The 21,938-nt window shown below is 52.4% G+C and overlaps 1 protein-coding gene across 2 annotated transcripts; it reads right to left on the bottom strand.

The window, feature by feature from the left end:
• Window positions 1–3,549: 3,549 nt before the first annotated feature.
• On the bottom strand, window positions 3,550–20,987 carry THEMIS2 (thymocyte selection associated family member 2). 2 transcript variants are annotated; one of them, XM_059136682.1, is made up of 6 exons: window positions 20,844–20,987; window positions 17,974–18,114; window positions 14,685–15,095; window positions 8,505–9,583; window positions 6,329–6,482; window positions 3,550–5,739 (listed from the first exon to the last, which is right to left on the bottom strand). In XM_059136682.1, the coding sequence occupies exons 3-6, from the start codon at window positions 14,995–14,997 to the stop codon at window positions 5,684–5,686; spliced, it is 1,602 nt and encodes a 533-aa protein (XP_058992665.1). In that variant the 5' UTR covers window positions 14,998–15,095; window positions 17,974–18,114; window positions 20,844–20,987; the 3' UTR covers window positions 3,550–5,683. The 2 variants fall into 2 exon arrangements, with proteins under 2 accessions (XP_058992665.1, XP_058992663.1); XM_059136680.1 differs by lacking the exon at window positions 20,844–20,987 and adding an exon at window positions 20,544–20,687.
• Between the last annotated feature and the right edge of the window lie 951 nt (window positions 20,988–21,938).

Genomic DNA, 21,938 nt, shown 5'->3' with positions numbered 1-21,938 from the left:
TTTGTGAAGATGTTATTTTTCTTCCTAGGGTGGTATTACTACTATTTTATCTAACGTGTGTAGCATAGCTTGATTTGGGTTTGAAATCCTGGCTTTCCCCTTTTAGTTAGGATCTCGCGCAGGCTACGTCAGTTCTGAGGGCCTCCCATTTCCTTATTTATTAAGACAACTGTATCCTTTCCTCATAGGTGTGTTGGGAAAATTGAGTAAAATAATGTTTGCAAAGCATCTAGCATTGCCATTGGTAGAGGTTATAAAGTGGACCTTAATCTTGACTCTAGAAATATGTGGTCATGTAACTGAATTGGTAATATACCATTTGACCTCAAAATGAGATTAAGGGCGCCTGTGTGGCTCAGGTGGTTAAGCACCTGGCTTCTATTCAGGATATGATCCCAGGGTCCTGGGACCAAGCCCCAAGTTGGGCATCCTGCTCCGCGGGCAGCCGGCCTCTCCCTCTCCTTTGTCCCTCCGCCCCTCGCTGTGCTCGTGTGTGCGTTCTCTCTCTCTCAAATAAATAAAATCTTTATTTAAAAAATCAAAGATGAGACCGTTTAAAGGCCTACAGGCTTTGGCCAGCTTAATCAGTTCTGTTTCTTACGGGAGAGCAAACTACCTCGAAGATGTTTTTGACAACTCCAGAACGTAAACTACGTTTTGAATAAAAGAACTGGTTATGAGTTAAGTTAATGAGGTGTAACATGCAAATACAAATTCTATAACTTTAACTGTGTTTCAGAATGAAACCTACCAGCAGCCATGTGGAAAATGCCCCACCCTCTGGTTTCTAAAAGTGAACAAGTCTGGGTTTTGATTCTGTACATACAGAATAGTTCCTATCTAGGGAGCTAGATAGTTGCTTAAAAGTCAATCAACCAGGATGTTTATCTGCAAGTCTGTCCACTCTTGATTATTTTCTGAAAGAAAGGGCACCGACTAAAAACAGGTTAAAAAATCATATATTTGAGGGGCGCCTCGGCACAGTTGGTTAAGTGTCTAATGTGGTTTTGGCTCAGGTCATGATCTCAGGGTTGGGGGATTAAGCCCCACATGGGGCTCTGCTCTGCAGAGTTGGCTTGGGGTTCTGTCCTCCCCCCCTCCCCCCATCGCGTGCTTGCTTGTGCTCTCAAAATAAATAAATCTCTTTACAAAAACCACACATTAGGGGTACCCTGGGTGGCTCAGTTGTTAGGTATCTGCCTTTGGCTCGGGTTGTAATCCCAGGGTGCTGGGATCGAGCCCCACATCGGGCTCCCTGCTCAGTGGGAAGCCTGTTTCACCCTGTCCCACTCTTCCTGCTTGTGTTCTCGCTCTCTCACTGTGTCTCTGTCAAATAAAATTTTTAAAAAACAGCATGATTTGAATTTGGAATGCATGATAGCATACGTTCATGCATAGTTGACATCTCTAGTTATCCAACTGGCACTCGCAGACGGGCAAGGCAATAGCAGTGATTCTGGATAGAAGCCTTTTTTCCTTTTGATCTTGAAGCCGATGATTCAGCAATTACAAACTACTTAATAATTCAACAAATACGTGTTGAATACCTACTGTGGCGGCCCACTGGTCACGCACTAGGAATACAGAGCAAAACAGGAGGTAGCGTCACTGGCGGTGCTGGTCCCACGTTGCCCGTAGCACAGAGTAGTGCTCAGCCGTGCGGAATTCCCCGCCGTCCTGGCCTTTACGGCCCCACAGCCATGTGGCTTCTGACCACAGGCAGGCCTCGTTAGAACGAAACACCAGCCTTCTGGGTGACCGTGCCCACCGGGATGTCAAGTACACAGTATTTTCTTTACACCTTTATTAAGACCACAGGAACAGCCCGTGTTCTCAGAAGCCCCCCAGGAGCACAGCCAAGCGATGAATCCAGCTTGTTCTGGGGAGAATCTCTAGGTATCCTGCCGCTTTCCTAATGGGGCAGGGAGAGGACTGAGGCACAAACACGCCAGCAGTAAGCGAGAGGGAGCAGGGGACCACAGCTGGAAGGACTGTTGCCTCCTCAGTCCCGTGTTTCTTAGATACAAAATAGCAACAAAGGAGAAGAAAAGAAGGTTACACAGTAGCCATCGTTCTAGCAGGTCAACAGGAAGGAATGTGAGTCGTGTTGGTCACAAGTCTTAGAGGTAAATGAGAAGAGTAAGGCGTGTGTTCCGGCAGCACAGATTTGTAGTTGAGCAAGCGTGCTGGAAGGGATTAGCTTTACAGCAGGCTTTCTGGGGAGACAACGAAAAAGGGAAGCAGGTGGCCTTCCCAGCTGCTCGGCTTCAAGGACCTGTTTCATCCTCTCCCCAGAGGCCTGTGGCTAGTATGTGTCTTTTCTCTTTCTCTTTTTTTTTTAAAGATTTTATTTATTTATTTGACAGATCACAAGTAGGCAGAGAGGCAGGCAGAGGGAGAGAGAGGAGGAAGCAGGCTCCCTGCTGAGCAGAGAGCCCAGTGTGGGGCTCCATCCCACCTGGGATCATGACCTGAGCCAAAGGCAGAGGCTTTAACCCACTGAGCCACCCAGGCGCCCCAGTACATGCCTTTTCTCAAGGTCATCTTTAAGCATGCTTGCGTGACCAGCACAACTCATTAGTTAAAGTTATTTTGAACAGTATGTTATTCTGAGGGACGGTTACAGTATCCTGGTGGGAAGTTAGGCTCCTTGGTTACTAGTAGTACTTAATCAGCTTTAACTAGAGAAGAACCAGTAAGAATTAGCATCTGATGTGGAAGAATAAATGGGGGTTTTTGTCTTGTGTCTAAGATTTATTTAGTGGCGCCTGGGTGGCTCAGTGCATTAAAGCCTCTGCTTTTGGCTCAGGTCATAATCCCAGGGTCCTGGGATTGAGCCCCGCATTGGGCTCCCTGCTTGGTGGGAAGCCTGCTTCTCCCTCTCCCACTCCCTGCTTATGTTCCCTCTCTCGCTGGTCTGTCAAATAAATAAAACCCTTAAAAAAGAAAGATGGATGTATTTATTTTGGGGAGTGTGCATGCATGTGTATGAGCAGGGGCAGGGGCAGAGGGAGAGAAATCCTCAAGCAGATTCCCCACTGAGCGCAGAGCCCCATACAGGGCTTGATCCCAGGACCTCCAGATCAGCACATGAGCCAACATCAGGAGTCAGACGCTTAACCAACTGAACCCCCCAGGCGCCCCTGAATAGATGTTTTAAAAAAAAAAAAAAAAACGCTGTTGAGGAAGGGGTGTCTGGTTGGCTAAGTCTGTAGACCATGAGACTCTTAATCTTGGGGTCATGAGCCCCACGTTGGGTGTAGAGATTACTTTAAAAAAAAAAAAAAAAACTTGAGGGCGCCTGGGTGGCTCAGTGGGTTAAAGCCTCTGCTTTCGGCTGGGGTCATGATCCCGGGGTCTTGGGATCGAGCCCCGCTTCCGGGCTCTCTGCTCGGCGGGGAGCCTGCTTCCTCCTCTCTCTCTGTCTGCCTCTCTGCCTACTTGTGATCTCTGTCTGTCAAATAAATAAATAAATCTTTAAAAAAAAAAAAACACTTGAAAAATCATTTGAGGGAAATTGAGAACTCGATCCAGTTTTGAGTCAGCGCCTCCAGTTCACGTTCATTTATTCAGCAGTCGTTGACACCTGGTACAATGTCAGCATGTTCGCTACATCACAAAACGTTCAAAAATAGAAATGAGAAAAGATAGGAAAAATAAATATGAAGGGATGGACTAATCTTTTCTGTTTCCCAGTGTATATCTCGTGTGTTCCCAGGAGTGTGTGCTCGCCTCGGAGACCACCGCCCAGGGGGAACCGCTAGCCCCACTCTAACACCCTCCCCACTGCCCAGTGGCTTAGTCCAGAGTTAAGACAAAAGCGCCCCACGGGCACTGTCTGCCTGTAGTCCCTGCTGCCCCCCGCCCCAACCCCCAAGTCGCTCTGATGAGCCACTCACAGTTGTGGTTTTCAAGCAAGTTTTTCTTTTCAGCCCAGCTTTCCTAGCTATGAAATTGCTTGCTGCTCTTGCAGCATCGGGACACTCAGAAACACCCTTCTCTAGGAGTTGGTCGCCCTCTCTGGCCCCCTTCTGTGATCTTGCTCAATTTGGTGCCACAATTAAATGCAGATGTGGAAGTGAGAACTATTGGCATTCTGCACTTGAGCTTGGCGCTTGGGGTCCTGTGCCCAGGAGGAACTTTTATCCATACTTATTCCTTGTCCCAGAGCATGCTCTTCCTCAGGGTGCCCCCGTGCAGCTAATCTGGTCTCTGGAGGCAGGCCTGGGAACTGGCCCGCAGCTTGTACTAGCTGCTTGGGCCTCACCTGGAGCACTGCTTGCTGGGGTGTGGGAGCCAGGAGGCCTGGAAGGACGCACTCAGGTGCACTCCCTCAAATCCGGGAGCTCCAGACTGACAGTCTTTCCACTCCCATGTCAGCCAGAAACTCTGGTTCCCTTTAAATCTCTCTCTTGTCCTCTGCTGACTGCGGTGTGCTTGGTTCTATGACTGCCTCCATCTAGGAACCAAAACCCTGCCACTTCCAGGAAGTGAGGCCTGTGGTCTCACCGCAAGGAACAGGCCTGGACTGACCTTGGAAGCTGGTTAGTGTCTGCATAGACCCAGGTTACGCTGGGTGGGGAGGCCCTCCAACCAGTGCACACATGTCGTCTCCACAGTCTAGGAGCTCAGTATATTCCAGATACAGAAGGATTCCGTGATTGGGAGACGGTGTGGGGGTGGGGAAAGAACATAGGCCTCAGCCACAGCTGCGCTATCTGGGTCAGTGGGAACAATGCTAACATTTTTATTGAGTGTTTATGTGCCAGGCACTGCGCTAGATATTATACCAAGATTATCGCATTTGATCCTTAGAACAATTCTGTGAGGTAGATAACTGTTAGTTGTATTTTACAAATGAAGGAACTGAAGCTTAGGTGAAAAGAACTTGCTCACAGCCACAGCCCAGATGGCAGTGAGCCCAGATGCTAACCCAGGCCCACGACTAGTCAGCCCTCCTGAAGTACCCGACCACTCAGGCTAGTTTTCTGACCTTTAAAATCAGCGCATTGTCTATCCAGAGAGTTGAGGATTTAGATAATGTTTAAAAAGGGTCTGGCACACAGACCTTACTACATGGTATCTGTTCCCATTTTTCCAGACACCCACGTGTCATTTTTATTCTATGGTTTTCGAGCAAAAAAATCTTGGATCGTCACATGCAACTATCATGTTCCTTCACAGGCGACCTAGTCCTGCTCTCTCAGGGGCTTAGGGTTCAGTGGCAGAGGAAGAGGGTGAGGGGGTGGCAAACAGAAGAAAAGGCTCTCAGTGCGGGGTGTTCCGGGTTGAGTCCCCTTTACCGAGAGGCAGGAGACATGGTGCCACCACCATCAAGGTTGGTGATCTCAGATTCCTTTCCTTGTGTCTCATGAGACACGAGCGTTGGGGACTCAGAACTGAACTGAACCCAGCTGCCTCCTCTAGACACCAAAGCTCTGAGCTGAAAGAGGCAAAGGCGAGGTACTGGCCCCAAAAAAGCCAGCCCTCGGCGGCAGGAACCTGAAACATGAGGAAAACACTGGAACAATGTTCACCCCTTTTCACGTTGGTCTCCATGAAGCCATTTCCTGTCCACAGTCTGAGTTCAGTGAGCTCTTGTCTGAGGTCTTGCAAAGGCTTGTAACGGTCGACTGGCCTCTCCCTGAGACACAGCAGGTAAGAAGCAGGGCTGCTCCAGTATCTAAAGGGTATTCTGAAATTTCTCATGTATCTCTTCATAATCATGTTCATCGTCATCTACAAAAGAGTTCAAGTCAATGATGATCTTGGGCCTTAAGCAGGTTCCTGAGGTCCTTGCTAGACCATAACTACAAATTATTCTGTCTGAACACTATAAATACTCCCCTTGCCTGCCTCGGGGTGGGGTGGGGGGTAGTTTGTTGGAGATGAACTCATGTTCCTTGCCAGGTCTCCGGAGCCCCTGGGGAAGGAACAATGGGAACCCCTTCTCTCTCTCTTTTTTTAAAGATTTATTTATCAGAGAGGGAGAGGGAGGAAGGGAGCACAAATGGGTGGAGGGGCAGAGGGAGAAGCAAACTCCCCGCCGAGCAGGTGGCCTGACACGGGGCTCGATCCCAGCACCCTGGAACCATAACCTGAGCTGAAGGCAGACGCTTAACCGACTGAGCCACCCAGGCGCCCCTAAACCCATCCTTTAACTTAAAAGCCTCTCTGTCCAACTAGGACTGCAGAAGGTTCTGCTCAAGGGCAGGGCCTTGCCAAGGGATGGCCAGCACCGCCGGAGGCACGAGCAGGAACAGAGCAAGGAGAGGAAAAGCAAGGACAAGGGTGAGCAGGTGAGCAGGGTTAGTTAAAAGGGTCCCACCTGGATCTGTGATGGGCTTAGTGTGCCTGAGGCCCTTCCTGTGGGCAGCAACCTTGCTGTACATGCTTGCGCTGTCCGTGGCGCCCTGCGGCAGTGTCTTCATCTTGGCTTTGGAGAGCAGAGGAGCTTGCTGCTGTTCTGAGACTTGACAAGACTGAGTGGGAGAAAAAGCAGAAATCAGCAGGGTCCCAAGAAATGGGGCAGCAGAGTCCATGAAATATAATTTCCTTCCAAGGTCACTTCCTCTGTTCCCCTCTTGACTTCCTGTCCAGGGTAGGGCTTCCTGGGACCCCAAGTGTTTTTGTTTCTAGCACATGAAATGGTCTTTGGCCAGGGAGACAGGCCAGGATGAGCGATGGAAAGGCTGGGAGCTAGAGATGGGGGTGCCCCGAGTTTCTCCACGGGGGCGGGGTGGGGAGGTTCAGTCAGCGTCCTTCACCTCTGCTGCTGAAGGGGCGACAAGCAGTCACAAAATCTCAAGACAGAGTGCCCGAGGGGTCCCAGAAGGAGGAGGACTTTTGTTGAACTCCCACCTCAGGCCACAGGCACACCTGTTCGTTTCTCCTCAGGGGACCCTCCGAGGAGCTGTTTGAGCTCCCAATGTACCCAAGAGGAAACCAGCTCAGAGAGAGCGATCCATGTCATACCTCACACAGGACCGCAAGCTGGGCCGAGGTTCAGATGCAGAACCACGTCTGTGACAAAAGTTCACGCTTTTTCTAGCACACTATGCTTCGGAGAGCGCCCCTGCTCAGCGAGGGGAATACAGATGCCCCGAGAAGAAAAGTTGCAGGATCAAGGGCAGTGAGCAGGGACTGGGCCCCAAGTCACTTCCAACAGGAGCAAAGGCGGGGCCTGAGGTCTCAATTTTCTGTGCTGTGTTCGTTCTCTTCCATACTGTCAGGCCTGTGTTCTGTCAGCAACCAACTGCCCTCCCGCCTCCACGGATGCAAGCCCTTCCTGCCTCCCCTCTCAGTACAAAATGCAAGTTTCCCCAAAGCTCCCCACAGCAATTTCCTTGCTACATTTTACAACGTGCTTTGGATGTGGTGAGGTGCCCGGGCTGGGCGGTCGGACCCAGCGTCAAACCCCAGGTCGCCTGTTTGCTAGCTGTGTGACCTCAGGGTGGCTCATCTCCCTCTCTGTGCCTCTTGTTTGCTCCACTGTAGAAAGAGCCATCTCTCAGTGCCCACCTTGCAGGGACATCAGGAGAGCCGTGCAGGGTGAGGCGCGGGCAGTGTCCACCACGGAGAAGACACCCAGCAGGCCGCAGCTAAGAAGTCAGCACTGACCTTATCCCCGGGGACACTGAGAGAAAATGGGAGAGCAGAGGCCACAGAGCGAGTGAACTGGGCCATAAGCAGGTCTTTCTGCTTCTGTCCCTGCTTCTTTCTCCATCCCTGGGACTTGGTTTGGGTCAGTTCAGCCCGCACCGACGCTGTCTGCCCACTGCAAGCAGGTGGGGTCCCTGTCCTCAGACCCCTCACGGCACACTGGAAACTAGGTGTTGTCCCACCCGCACCAGGCCACGTACCACAGGGCAGGGTGAACACAGAAGGGGGAGGGCTGTCACCTCCAGAGGAAGCCCGAGCAGAGCCTTTCCCACTGAAAGGAGGAAGCACATTCTGGCAAAAGGCCCAGCACGTGTTAAAGTGCTGAGGCAGGGATCACGGCACACTGAGAAGCTGTGGGAGCTTCTCAGCGGCTGAGTGCGGATCAGAGTGGGTGGTGGAAGAGGGGTCTGGAGGGGGGAGATTGACGTCAGCTTATAAATGACCCTCCCTGGGTGGCATGCTAAGGGGTCAACATTACGCCCTGGCTGTGAGGAGTCACTGGAGGCTCAGAGGACAGGGCCGAGGCCCATTGGTGACCAGGGAAGGGCTTGGGAGGCCATTCTGACAGCGGTTGGGGGGGGCGGGTTGGAGGCTGCTGACACAGTTTAGGTGACAGCTGATGAACCGGAATGAGGGGATGACAGCGGGGAGAGCACGGTGAAGCCTCACGCTCCTGCTCAGGCCCCCCACATCTGAACTGAGTAAGAATGATGGGCGCACAGCATGTAAGCATAGAAACTGTAAGCTCTGTACGACTGAGCTGTGACGCGGGACAAGGAACCGGCAGGACCCGCAGTGACCCCGGCGGGTTCCCCTCCCCACCCGCTTTGGTAGGTTGGTACCTGGCCACTTTTGTTCTTGCCGCTTTGTTTCTTCTGCCCACTGAGGCCTTGACCTTTGGGCGGCCGCGGTGGTGGAGGCTGGTTCTCGAAGGCCGGTAACTTCCGGAGCGTATAGTAGAAGGCTTCCGTCAGCTCCTCCACGGTGGCGACCACGGAAGGCCCAGTCGGCTGGCCCGGCTGCTGCTCGGTCTCCACGACAGTCAGGTCCAGCCACCGGGGAGGGAGCTCAAAGCACATGTCAGGGTTAGAGTCGAAGCTGACCACCAAGAAGGGTTCCATGATCTTCTCCTCCAGCCGCAGGCCTGGGAAGGAGGGCAGAGGGTCAGCAGGCTGGCTGCCATCCTTGGCCACCACCTTGACTTCACAGGGCAGCGAAAACTGGGCAGTCAGGTCTCCCAGGCTGTAGCGCCGATTATCATTCATCTCCTCCACGAAACTACTAGAGATGTAGAGGGGCAGCAGGATCTGGTCTTCATTTTCGATCTCTTCATAATCTTCCTCCTCCTCCTCGTCCTCCTCGGCCTGGTCACTCAGTCGCTGACACACCAAGACATCTATGTCCTGGCCTCCAGCCCCATGGGCCTGGCCGGGCCTCAGCACCTCCAGCCTGTCACCCACAGCCAGGGACGTGAGACTAAGGGTCTCTAACCCTTCGACCTCACAGTCCTTTGTGGCCACGACCCGGAGCGGCTGGCCTGGCTGGAGGGCACCCAGGAGGTCACAGGCCGTGAGGAACTCTCTCGGCCGCCGCCGCAGCTTGCCCTGATAAGCCCCGGAGACCATGAAGTGTCTGGGCACCTTCCGGCCCTTGGTCGAGACCAGGATCCGCCAGGGCGGTGAGGCCAGGCCATGGACGCGGAGCCGCTGGCCTTTCTGCAAGAAGCCTGCCCACGGGTTGAGGAAGATGGGGGGCCCCTCCGGAACCTCCAGGATCTCCGCGGACAGAGGGAAGGGGCCTCCCCGGGCCAGGGCCTCACTCAGCAGCAGAGGCCGGATAAAGTGGATGTGCTGAGAAGAAGCAGTGACGTCTTCCACGTCGACCTCCAGGGTGGAGGGGATCTTGACGACGGTCCTGCGCACTGTGGGGAGGGGAGTCAGCTCAGGGGGTGCCCTGCACACCAGCCCAGGGGTGTCCCTGCACTCCCAGCAAAGAGGTCTGAGCTGGCTGACCTCCTTCCTGTCTGTTCTGCCAACCTTTTCCTATGGCATCAGATTTCTTGCTCACTCCTTTCCTTAACCTCTGTTCGAAAGCTATTATAGGAATTTTTTTTAAATTTAATTTATTTATTTGACGGAGAGAGATATCACAAGCAGGCAGACCGACAAGCAGAGAGAGAAAAGGAAGCAGGCTCCCCGTTGAGCAGAGAGCCTGATGCGGGGCGGGGCTCAATCCCAGGACCCTGGGATCATGACCTGAGCTGAAGGCAGAGGCTTTAACCCACTGAGCCATGAAAGTGACCCTATTACAGGAATTTTTAAACATTTACAAAAGTACAAGAGTATAGTGAACCTCCTAGCTTCAATATTTAATTCAATATTTAATTCACGGCCCACCCTCTTTCATTCATATCCTGTCTGTTCCCCTCCAGGGGGTCATTTTGAATCAGAATAATTACGTGTCATCTTGACCTTTCAGTGTGTATCTCTAAGAGAAGAGATAAAGTTAAAAACATAACCATAATGCCATTACTACATCTAGATAATAATTATTTGACAGTTCATTAATAATACCAACTATCTAATTTATCCAACCACTTTTTAAACTCTAATTGAATTTTGAATGGAATTTTCATTTTATTTTTAAAATTTATTTATTTGACAGACAGAGATCACAAGTAGGCAGAGAGAGAGGAAGAAGCAGGCTCCCCGCTGAGCAGAGAGCCCGAAGCAGGGCTTGATCCCAGGACCTGAGCCGAAGGCAGAGGCTTAACCCACTGAGCCACCCAGGCGCCCCTTCAATGTAATTTTATAAGCTACCTTGCCAAATCCTTTCTGCGTTTGTGTGTGTGTGTGTGTGTGTGTGTGTGTTTTAAGGTTTTATTTATTTATTTATTTGTCAGAGAGAGAGAGAGAGAGAGAGCGTGCGCAAATGCACACAAAAGCAAGGGGAGTGGCAGGCAGAAGGAGGCTCCCTGTGCAGCACTCGATCCCAGGACACTGGGATCACGACCTGAGCTGAAGGCAGACATTTAACCAACTGAGCCACCCAGGAGTTCCTCCTTTCTGCATTTTAAATAAAGAGATAAAACCACATCAAGAGGGGCGCCTGGGTGGCTCAGTCAGTTAAATGTCCAACTCTTGATTTCGGCTCACGACATGAGCTCAGGGTTGTGAGATTGTGCCCCAAGTCCAGCTCCGGGCGGCGTGTGGAGCCTGCTTAAGATTCTCTTCCCACCTCCAACGCCCCACCCCATTCATGCACGTTCTCTCTCTCCTTAAAAATAAATAAATAAATAAATTAAAATTAAAATTAAAACTAAGAAAAACACCGGTTGGGGCTCCTAAATGGCTCATTTGGTTGAGCTTCCGATTCTTGGTTTCCACGCAGGTGGTGATCTCAGGGTCATGTGATCAAGCCCCAAGTCTGGTTCCTCACTCAGAGGCGAGTCTGCTTGGGATTCTCTCTCTCCCTCTCCCTCTGCCCCTCTCACTTGTGCACTTTCTCTCTCTCTCTAAAATAAGTGAATGAATCTTTATTTTTAAAAAATACTTTATTTATTTATTTGACAGAGAGCAATCACAAGTAGGTAGAGAGGCAGGCAGAGAAAGAGGGGCAAGCAGGCTCCCTTCCGAGCAGAGAGCTTGATGTGGGGATCAATGCCAGGACCCTGAGATCATGACCTGAGCCAAAGGCAGAGGCTCAATACACTGAGCCACCCAGGTGCCCCTGAATCTTGAATAAAAATAAAAATAAAAAACACTGGCTAATGACCTTGGCGACTTGTTTCCTCTCTGGACATCAGCGAGTACCAGGTTTATAAATGCAAGAGGCGGCTCTGTAAGTGAATGTCCCTTATGTGTGAGCCATATGGGAGACAAGGGAGGAACAACCTCCCCCCTCACAGAGGGAGAAACTGAGGCTCAGGTGGGGACAAGCCTCAGGCCACAGTGCTGGGATTTTTGCTCTGTGCGGGGCGAGCCAAAGTCTGGTTGAAGCTGGGAGGTAGCCACAGGGGGTTCATTCTACAGTTCTGGTTTCCTTCTTCGAAGGACTTTATGAATTCCCAGAACTGTCTCATCACCAGGGCAGACGCTGGACCCACCATTCAAAGCCCTGGTTCCCCAGGCCGTGCTCTCTGAGTGCTATTTCCCACAAGACACCAGGGCTCCCTGGGAATGAGATAACTTCCTGGAGTGGAAACGTGCCACAGTCTGGAACCACTTAAACCAGAAAGCAAGAAAAATGTATTCGAGACCATTGCAGGTGTGTCAAAAGGCTCCCCTGGGCCGAGGCTGAGATAAGGTGAGCACCAATAATGATGCCAGCAGATCGGAACACTGAAAATACTGAGTTCACTGAATACTGAAAACACTGAAAATCTGTGAGTTCATAATGATGATTTAAAACAAACGAACAAACAAATAAACAAACAAAAAACACCCTAAATAATCATCCTTGAAGAATGCTAGGGAGCCAACTCATTTTAAAAACTAGGAAACAGTGCAGGGAGGGGTGCTCCTGGGTGGCTCAGTGGGTTAAAGCCTCTGCCTTTGGCTCGGGTCATGATCCCAGGGTCCTGGGATCGAGCCCCGAGTCAGGCTCTCTGCTCAGTGGGGAACCTCTTCCCCCTCTCTCTCTGCCTACTTGTGATCTCTGTCTGTCAAATAAATAAATAAAATCTTAAAAAAAAAAAAAAAAAAAACCCACAACTAGGAAACGGGCCCCTGGGTGGCTCCCTCAGTTAAGTGTCAAATTTTCTTTCGGTTTCAGCTCAGGCCAAGATCCCAGGGATGTGAGGCTGAGCCCCGAGGCTCTGCACTCAGCAAGGAACCTGCTGGAGAGTCTCTCCCTCCCCTTCCACCCCTCCCCAACAAGCACTCTCTCTCTCTCTCAAATAAATCTTTAAAAAACAAAACAAAACCAAAACGAACTAGTAAACAAAGTATAGGCTCATCTCTTAGGATGTTCCTCCCTATAGGCTGGAGGCAGCGTGCAGAGCAGGGCTTGAGAGCCAGGCAGAACCTGGCCAGGTCTGCCAGAGCAGAGGGAGAATGGTACCCCGGGACCCTGACTTATATAAACACAATGTCCCGCGTTTCTCATGCAAGTAAACCAAAGCTGGGGTGGTGGCAGCGGGGAGTTGCTCTTTAGTTTTTTTAGTTTCCTGACTACCAGATGAAGAAGGAGCCCTAGGACTCAAATCACTATTGCAACAGCCACTCACATCACAGATGCCGGCCCATGCTTTGCATCTGATGACACCAAGGCTAGTGCTGCAAGTTAGGCTGGGGACAGACACAGACCCGGGCGGGGGAGGCGGGTGCACTCCTTGCCCCACACCTCCTGCAGCCATGAGAACCGCCTCCTGGGTCTGGTCAAACCTCTACAGATGTGTGGCAAAGAGCCAACAGCTGGCCTGAGGCTTTTATCCCTAGAAAAGCCTGCCTACAAGGCTGGTCCTCAGCTGGTGTCTGGGGACGTGGTTTAGTGTGTGTTCCCACCATCCTCTTACTGCGGGGGGTGGTTCCCTGTCCTTAGCCTGTACAGTCAGGGATGCTCTCTGACTAAGGTCAAGAATTGGGGTGCATGCTAAGCAGAGGGGACCTACGTGACCAGCCCCCAGTAAAAATCCTGGGCACTGAGTCTGTGAGGTTCTCTGACAAATAACAGCTCACACGTGTTGCCACAGTTCAGTGCTGGAGGGACTCCGTGTTTCTGTGTGACTCCACCAGGAGGCAACTCTTGTGTCCTTTTGCTGCAATAAATCACGGCTGCGAGTACAACCAGATGTCAAGTCCCATGAGGCCAATACAGGGGACAGATGCCCACTGGCTCCATCGCAAGGACGCTGTCAACAAAACCCAAATGCGAGACAGCCTGCAGGACAAAGAGCCGAGTCCCTTCAAAAGATCAATTATAAGAAAAATAAGAAAGGTGACCCTGTAGAGTAGCAGATTTAAAAGGCCTGAAATCAACAGCAGTCTTGTGGGTCTTGTCTGGATCCTGCTGTGAACATACTGTAGGACAATTTAGAAGACAGGAGAGGAAGTACAAACACCAAGTAGTGGTATAAGGAATTATTGTTAATTTTTTTGGTATGATGAGGGTATTGTGTGCCTGTTTAAAAAAATTATTTTTAGGAGCACATGGGTGGTTCAGTGAGTTAAGCCTCTGCCTTCGGCTCAGGTCATGATCTCAGGGTCCTGAGATCGAGCCCTGCATGAGGCTCTCTGCTCAGCCGGGAGGCCTGCTTCCCCCTTTCTCTCTGCCTGCCTCTCTGCCTACTTGTGATCTCTCTCTATATATCAAATAAATAAATAAAATCTTTAATAAATTATTTTTTTAAAGACACACTGAAGTATTTATACGAGAAATGATGGGATACGTGGGGTATGTTTTGAAATAATCAGGCAGGGTGGGGAGAGACGAAACAGGACAGATAGGTCCTGAGTTAGTAACTGTGATGTCGGGTGACGGGGTCCAGGAGGTCCTCAAACTCTGTCCCCCAGGGAAGAGGCCCCAGGGCACCCATTCCACCTCCGCTCCGGCTTGGCCTCCCAGTGGCTTCTACCTGTTTCACCAGCCCTGCTCAGCACGCTGCCCCAGCCTGCCCTCAGACAGCTGATGAGACAGCTAGGGATTCACCCAGTGTCCTTGTCACAGAGACAGGAGGAGGCCTTGAGGAACAATCCCTTCCTCCCCAGAGGCAGGAAAATCTGTTTCTCCTGAGCAAACGGTCAAGGTTTTACCGTGTAGCTGCTGCCTTATCCTAGTTGCTAGCGAGTTCATAATCCAACTTTTGCCTAATTTTATAAAGAGTGGGACCTCACTCTTAAGTTCTCTCATTTTTCCTGTCTTCTTTTAGTAATGCCCCACTATCTGGGACTCTTCATTCTGTTATATTGTATGTACTGGGTAAGTGATCTGGTACTTGGGGTAACTTCCGCCAGAGCAGCTTTCCAGGAGCCCCTCTCTCGCCCCGTCAACCCTCCCCCCCACAATCCGCCCCAGCGACTCACTGTGCATGATGGCTTGGATCTCATACTGGGGCCTCAGGAGCAGGGACTGCCAAGGGAGTGTGGGGCAGGTGAAGAGGCGGTCGCTCAGGGCTGGATCCTGCAGGGCCTGGAGGAGGGGCCGAGGGGCGCCAGGCTCCCATTCCCAGAAGGGCCCCCTCTGGGACAGGGGCAGGTACAGAGTGAAGTGCTGGGTTCCGGTGTCCAGCACACAGCGGGCACGGTAGGTCCTATGATACTCCTCCACATCCTTGAGCAGGAGGGGCTGGTCCCTGGGCACCACCCTGGTCTCTGTGGTGATTTTGTGCGTCGACATGAAGCTGATGGGCAGCTTCCTGGAGCGCTGGGTTGCAGCAGAGAGCAGCTCCTCCAGGGTTTCGTAGCTCTGAGGGCCGGTGAGGGGGCTGAAGTGGCCTGTGGGGCACAGCAGAGGGTGTCAAGGTGGGACGGGCCCTTGTGGGTCCAGGGACACACATATCAGGGCCGCAGAGAACCCGGTCAGAATCCCCCGAAGACAAGTCCCAAGCATCTGGACATCCAGGCCACAGGGTTGAGGGACAAGCAGCAGCCAGTGACCATGTGTGAAGGGACAGTGACAAGTAGAAATGGGGACAGTTCCTCCTTATGCAGAGGAGCAAGAACTTAGAGGGACTGTCATCAGAGACAGAACAGGGATGTGTTTTCCCAAAGACACTGACAGTGGCCACCTGTGCCTACCTCCTGAACCGTACCTGCCTCCAACTCTGCCAACTTTGCTTCCATGTTCCTCACCACCACTCCAATCCCATATACCCAACACCGATCACCCCATGCTGGGGCAGCGCCACTGTCCCTCTCTCTCACAAACTAGACACCCAGGAGCTCCTAGCCAAATGAACTCTGACCACCACCCTTCACCCCACATCCTGTCTGCCAATTCTGGTGGCCCGACTGCTCTTCCCCCATCCAACTTCTTCCCCTGTCCCCATTCATGCTTCTCCCGCCACTGTACTGGCCTCAAATAGCCCACATCCACACATCGCTTCTGGTCCCCTCTGCAAGTTACCCCAAGTTTTGTTTTGTTTTGTTTTTTTTAAAGATTTTATTTATTTATTTGACAGAAAGAGATCACAAGTAGGCAGAGAGGCAGGCAGAGAGAGAGGGGAAAGCAGGCTCCCTGCTGAGCAGAGAGCCCGATGCGGGGCTCGATCCCAGGACCCTGAGATCATGACCCGAGCTGAAGGCAGAGGCTTAACCCACTGAGCCACCCAGGTGCCCCAAGTTACCTCAAGTTACCTCAAGGCCCTCTCCTGTCTGTGTGACAAGGACTTTCTGCAAAGGTACCAGTCTAGATTCTTCAAGAAGCTGATGTCAAGATAAAAGCTAAGGATTTGTTTCAGCCTGAAGGAGATTAAGAAATCAATATGTGATCTGGGGGCATCTGGGGGACTCAGTTGGTTAAGCATCTGACTCTTGATTTCAGCTCAAGATCGTGAGTTCAAGACCTATGTTGGGCCCCATGTTCAGTGTGGAGCCTACTTAAAAAAAAAAAAAAAAAAGTGGCTCAGTTGGTTAAGCCTCCGACTCTTGATTTTGACTCAGGTCCTGAACTCAGGATTATGAGATCAAGCCCCGCATCAGGCTCTGCAGTGGGTGTGGTGGCTGCTTGAGATTCTCTCTCCACCTTTCCCCCACTCCCACCTCAGATGCTTGCACTCTCTCTCTCTCTCGCCAAAAAAAAAAAAAAAAAAAAAAGAAGAATAATGATAATAAAAAGGAGAAAGAAATTCCTATTCAAAAAAGGGAAAGAAATTGATGTGATTTGGGATTGGCTTCTGGAACAAGGGGAAACCTTGATTTATTAGGTCAGTTGTTGGAATAAACCAGGTTAGACAGCAGTATTATATCAATATTAAATCTCCTGAATTTGATTACTGAACTACAGTTTACGAACAAATGTCCTTGTACTTAGGAGTAATATTAGTAAATATAAGGAGTAATATTTAGGTACAAAGCGTTATCATGTCTGCAATTCATTCTCAAATAGTGCAGGAAAATGTATATATAAATACACATATGGTAATATTTGTTCATGAATGTGTGTGTGTGTGTGTGTGTGTGTGTGTGTGGAAAGAGGGAGAGAAAGAAATATAACAAAATATTGGTAAACTGGAAAACAACTGGTCAGTCTGGATAAAGAGTATACCGTGGTTTTAGCAAGTCTTCTGTGAACTTGAACACATTTCAGAATAAAAAGGAAAAAACCCCAAAATACCAAATAAAGCATACTACTTCCGTATTTGAAACACTCATTAGCTCTTCAGTGCTCTCAAAGACCACACTGTGCCCGTGGCCACCCAGAGCCCTCTGGGAATCCGCCTCCCACCTCTCCCACCGCCTGCCTTTACCAGGAACCCAAACCCTTGCCTGTCCCATTCAGGCGATCACAGCTGTGAAGAAGGAGCGCTTAGACTACACCTGCTCTGGGCTGCACCCCGTTCTAAGCCCTTCCTGCCAGGCAACTCATTTACTCCTCTCCTCAAGCCTGTTCTAGAGGAGTACCCTGAGGCACAGAGAGGAGCCAGGAACTGGCCAAGGCCATGGCACACAGCCTGCAGAGCTGGGCTTCCCAACCAGGCTTCAGCATCCCAGACACCCCTCACCCCATCCCCCACCTCCCACCCCCGCCCGCCCCGCTAACGACACATGTCCTGCAGAAACCGAGCTCTGTCATTTCTGGAGCACCAGATATGCCCATACTATTCCCTGTGTTACTCCCTCTGGAAGTCCTCCTTCCTGCTCTGGTGCCACCCCCACCAGGAAGCCTGCCCAGACCCCGGAGGTGGTCTCCTCCTGCCAGGAACCCTCTCTAAACTCTGTGTTGACTCCTGCCCTCCTCTCACTGTCGCCCTCCCAGGTCATCCTGAGCTCCACAGCCCCAGCCCCGAGCACACAACAGGTGTCAGTAAATGTGTGGCGGGGGAAAGGTGTAAGCAAACACAGAGACAGGGACCTGGACAAAGATCCAGAACAAAGAGAGTCCCAGCCAAGAGGCAGATGTGACCAGAGAGATGGATATGGAGAGGGTGCAGCCACTCCAGGTTAAGGGCATCGTCAGACCCCTCAGAGGACATGCGTTAGACCCCTCAGAGGACATCCGGGGCCTTGGGGCAGAGCAGTGGGGGATGTGAGAGCACAGGGGCCAAACTGGAGGGTTGGGAGTGCATGCTGGGGCTGGAGGGTGCACTTGGGGTTGGCAGGGTGGGGGTGGGGGGGGTTGGTGGTGGACAGGACACAGAGCTGTCTGCCTTACCACAGAAGTTGGGGGGGATTTCTATGGTCCGGCCTGTTCCTGGGTTCTGGCAGACCACCTTCTGGAGGCGAACCTGGGTGACCTTGATCAGGTCCCCTGTGGAGAGGCAGCACTCATTCCCAGAGATCTCGTAGATGGAGCCTGCCAAGAGACAGATTCGGTTTCTGTGTGTCACAGGAGCCAAGTGCTAGCTGGCCTGCGCCCTGTTCCCTGACAGGCTGCGCTCTGCCTCCACTCTGCACCGGTTCCTACAGCCTGGAGCGGCTTCCCCTGTCCTTCCCTGCCCAATGGCCCTTGGCTCAGCCACACTCAGGCCGCAGGAACCCTCCTGTGTCTTCCTTCAGCGCTGGATGGACCCTCTGTGAGACACTTCTCAGGCCTTCTCCACACCCCCATGCCTCCTGAACGGAGCTCACAGGCAGGGCAGGGCTGGTCCACCCCAGCATCACCGGCCCTGGCCCAGACCTTGCCGCCAAGCCTGGGCTGAAGTCCTGGGCGAGTAAGCAACGCCCAAAGTCCCAGTTCCCTCTGTACAGCTAGCGCATCGGGCCCAGAGAAGGGCAGAGACTGCCTGGAGGTCACACACACAGCCTGACACCAGCACTAGTGCTTTCTTCTTCACGTGAGCTGTGTTTAAAGGAAGAATGGGAGGAAGCGGAGGGCCGCCGACAGGGTGGGTACAGGAGGCAGGTGTCTGGGCTGCCACCATCAAGCACAGTAGTCCCACTTAATGATTTTCAAGTGTCTAAAGCAGTGTCCGAAACATAGAAGGTGCTCGATAAAGATCTCCACCCCCACACCCCCGCCCACGGGCTGGACATACTCCGTCTATGGACTCGGGACCCAACAGCACACGGAGGTCAGCCTTGAGGCCACCTGACCCCAGCCCTTCCAAAGCATCCCCAGCAGGGCTTTCAGAAGCTGATGATAATCCCACCCCCATACTGGGAAAATGCACCCGGGCTCATAATCTGCAGTTTCAGGGGGCGGCCCCGCAGGGCTGGTGTGAACAGCAGCTGAGGCACTGGGCACTGGACTGCCGATGTGCTCTGCAGTGAAGACCCATGACTGTCCTCTGAGGCAGGACCTGTTCCCCACCCTAAAAATAATGAGCTGCGCCTGGGGTGAGGCTGGGTGGGGTCCAAGGGAGCAGAATGGGGACTCCAGCTCAGGGCGCTTCTCTCTACAGCTGGAAGCCCTCATGATGCAGCTAACTGCTTCGGAGTGTGGGGCCTCTTTTTTTTTTTTTTTTTTTTAAAGATTTTATTTATTTATTTGACAGAGAGAGAGATCATAAGTAGGCAGAGAGAGAGGAGGAAGCAGGCTCCCGGCTGAGCAGAGAACCCGATGCGGGACTCGATCCCAGGACCCTGAGATCATGACCCGAGCGGAAGGCAGCGGCTCAACCCACTGAGCCACCCAGGCGCCCCGGGTGGGGCCTCTTAACCTGCCCCAGGACTCCCACCACCTGGCCTCCTCCCAGATTCTTCTCTCACCAAACGTCCACCACTTCCCATGCCCTGGGTCAGGCAGAATGAGGAAGCAGCCATTGTGACACTTGGTGGTCAGGGGATGATGTCAGCAGGAGCTCAAACAGGAGAAGCGCCTGCAGGGAGCCCCCAGACGAAAGTCAGCCTCTGAACCCACATCTGCCAGATTCCCAAGAGTTCCTGGCCAAACCCAGTGTATGGTGGCAGGTCCTGTCCCCTGTGTGGCCCTCCATATGTCGCCCCATTGGTCTGGGCTCCTCCCCTTGGAGCCCCAGAACACTTCCCCTGGAGCAGCTGTGGCAAAAGCAAGGGAAGAGAAAGAGGGAACAGATGCGCAAGGGTACCCCTGCCTTAGTTTGCTTTCTCAGGAAGGAGCCTCTCCCCCTCCACCCAGTCTCCCAAGTTCCCTCTACCTCCGACGTCCCCATTCCCTCGCCTCCCCCTCTTAGCGGCTTCCCCACCCCTCCGCCGCCTGTCCCTCTCGCCTTCTTGCTCCTTCAGGCAGCAGGAGCCGTTGAGCCCCTCCTCTGCACCCATTCCTGGGAACCAGGTAGGCAGATGTGCAGGTGCGCAAGGAGCAGAGAGCGGGGAAGGCTGCTGCGGGGAACAGTCGCGCACGCGGAGAACCAAGCTGAGAGATCAGGTCGCAAAACTGAGGGCGACGGTGGGGTGGAAGGACTGAATGGAGGCGCGCAGACAGGCGTCAAGGGGGCGGAGTGGGACGGCAGGCGGAGGAGGGGGCTGACCTGGCACGAGCCCCAGTGTTCCGCTTTCCCACGGTCAGACCTCCCGGGGTGCGTACCGCGGTTTCACCCCCGCTTGGCTCGGTTCCACACACCTGAGTGTCTAAGCTCATTGACTTCTCATCACCACCTTGCGGGCAATCAGCGCTCTCCCATTCCACGAAAGCAAAAGCCGAGGCCCAGAGAGGTTGAGTGTGGCCCCAAGTCACACCTGGGCTTGGGCAACGGCAGCGTAGCTGGGTTTCCCGGGTTTCCGTCGCCTGGGCAGCGCCCCTGCCCCACCACCCCGCGAGAGCCAGGCAGCGGCGGGAGAGAGGGGTCGCGGCCCCTCACTCACCCTGGAAGTAGACCCCCGAGCAGACCCGCAGCACACGCGGGAGGGAGGCGAGGTCCAAGGCGCAAACGAAGTCCTGCAGCGACACCGGCTCCATCGTCCTCGCGGTTCGTTGGACTTAGACCGAGTGGCAGCTGCAGGCGCTCGGAGCCTGCAGCCCCGCCCCGCCCCGCCGATGTAGGCGGGGATGCTCCGCCCACGTGGGCGGAGCCTCTTCATCTCCGGGCGAGGGGCCCTTGCGGGTGCCATCTGACCGCCTCGATTTTCTCAACCCTAAAATGGGAAGCAGTGCCTACCTCTCACCTTGGCTGCGCGACGTCAAAGGTCTAGATCAGGGCCTGACGCCCAGAGGCTCCGACTAAATGTCCACTCGTCCCCAGTGGTCTGTGATGTATCCCGTGGTGGAGGAGGGGGCGCTGAGGGAGATGAAGGAGAAGTCCCAGCTGCTCCCCACCTGCCCCTGCCGTCTTCCCAGTTAGAAGGAGGAAACGCGGCCCGCCTGCTGTAGTTCTGGGTTTCACAGAAGACCTGTGCCCTGCACTCTGCATCCGCAGAAAAGATGCAGTGTCAGGTCTCCTGATTCCCTCTCCGGGACACTCGCACTCCTTTACGGACGGGGAGCTCACCACCTTTCCAGAACGCTCATACCTGCTGGACATTTGTAGTTAAAATTTCTTCCTTGGGCTAGAGAGAAATCTGTTTAGGCGAGAGCCCTCTTGCTTGGTATCTAACTTTAAACAAATCACTGACTTTTCAGTTTCAGTTTCCTCATCTGTAAAATAGGGCAAAGAATATTTTCCTAGCTGGTTGTGAGGATTAAATGAGATCATTTAGGTATTGCGCAAAATTATTTCACTTTCTGTTACCAAAAAAGTAATAGACTTTTAATCATAAATAATAAAAGGTTTGGGGCGCCCCAGTGGCCCAGTCGATTGAGTCTCCAGCTCTTGGTTTGGGCTGAAGTCATGATCTCCCGGTGGAGAAAGATCTGAGCCCAGCCGGAAGAGAGGGGGAGGGGCTTATCTGAGATGCTCTCCCTCCCTCAGCTTCTCCCCCCTGCTCTCTCTCTCTCTCTAAAATAAATCTTTTTTTTAAGTAATAATAAATGTTTGAAATTAAAGGAATAAACCCTAATTAACCTTAATTAAAGACACTGACAGGGACGCCTGGGTGGCTCAGTTGGTTAAGCAGCTGCCTTCGGCTCAGGTCATGATCCCAGCGTCCTGGGATCGAGTCCCACATCGGGCTCCTTGCTCCGCAGGGAGTCTGCTTCTCCCTCTGACTCTTCCTTCCACTCTGTCTGCCTGTGCTCTCACTCACTCTCTCTCTGATAAATAAATAAAATCTTTAAAAAAAAAATTAAAGACACTGACAAAAAAGGAATAGACCCTAATTAGC

This window comes from Mustela lutreola, chromosome 10 (assembly GCF_030435805.1).
Source record: "Mustela lutreola isolate mMusLut2 chromosome 10, mMusLut2.pri, whole genome shotgun sequence".
Classification (NCBI taxonomy): Eukaryota; Metazoa; Chordata; class Mammalia; order Carnivora; family Mustelidae; genus Mustela; species Mustela lutreola.
Note: the sequence above shows the minus strand (reverse complement) of the source record. Positions and strands in the feature narration are given on the sequence as shown.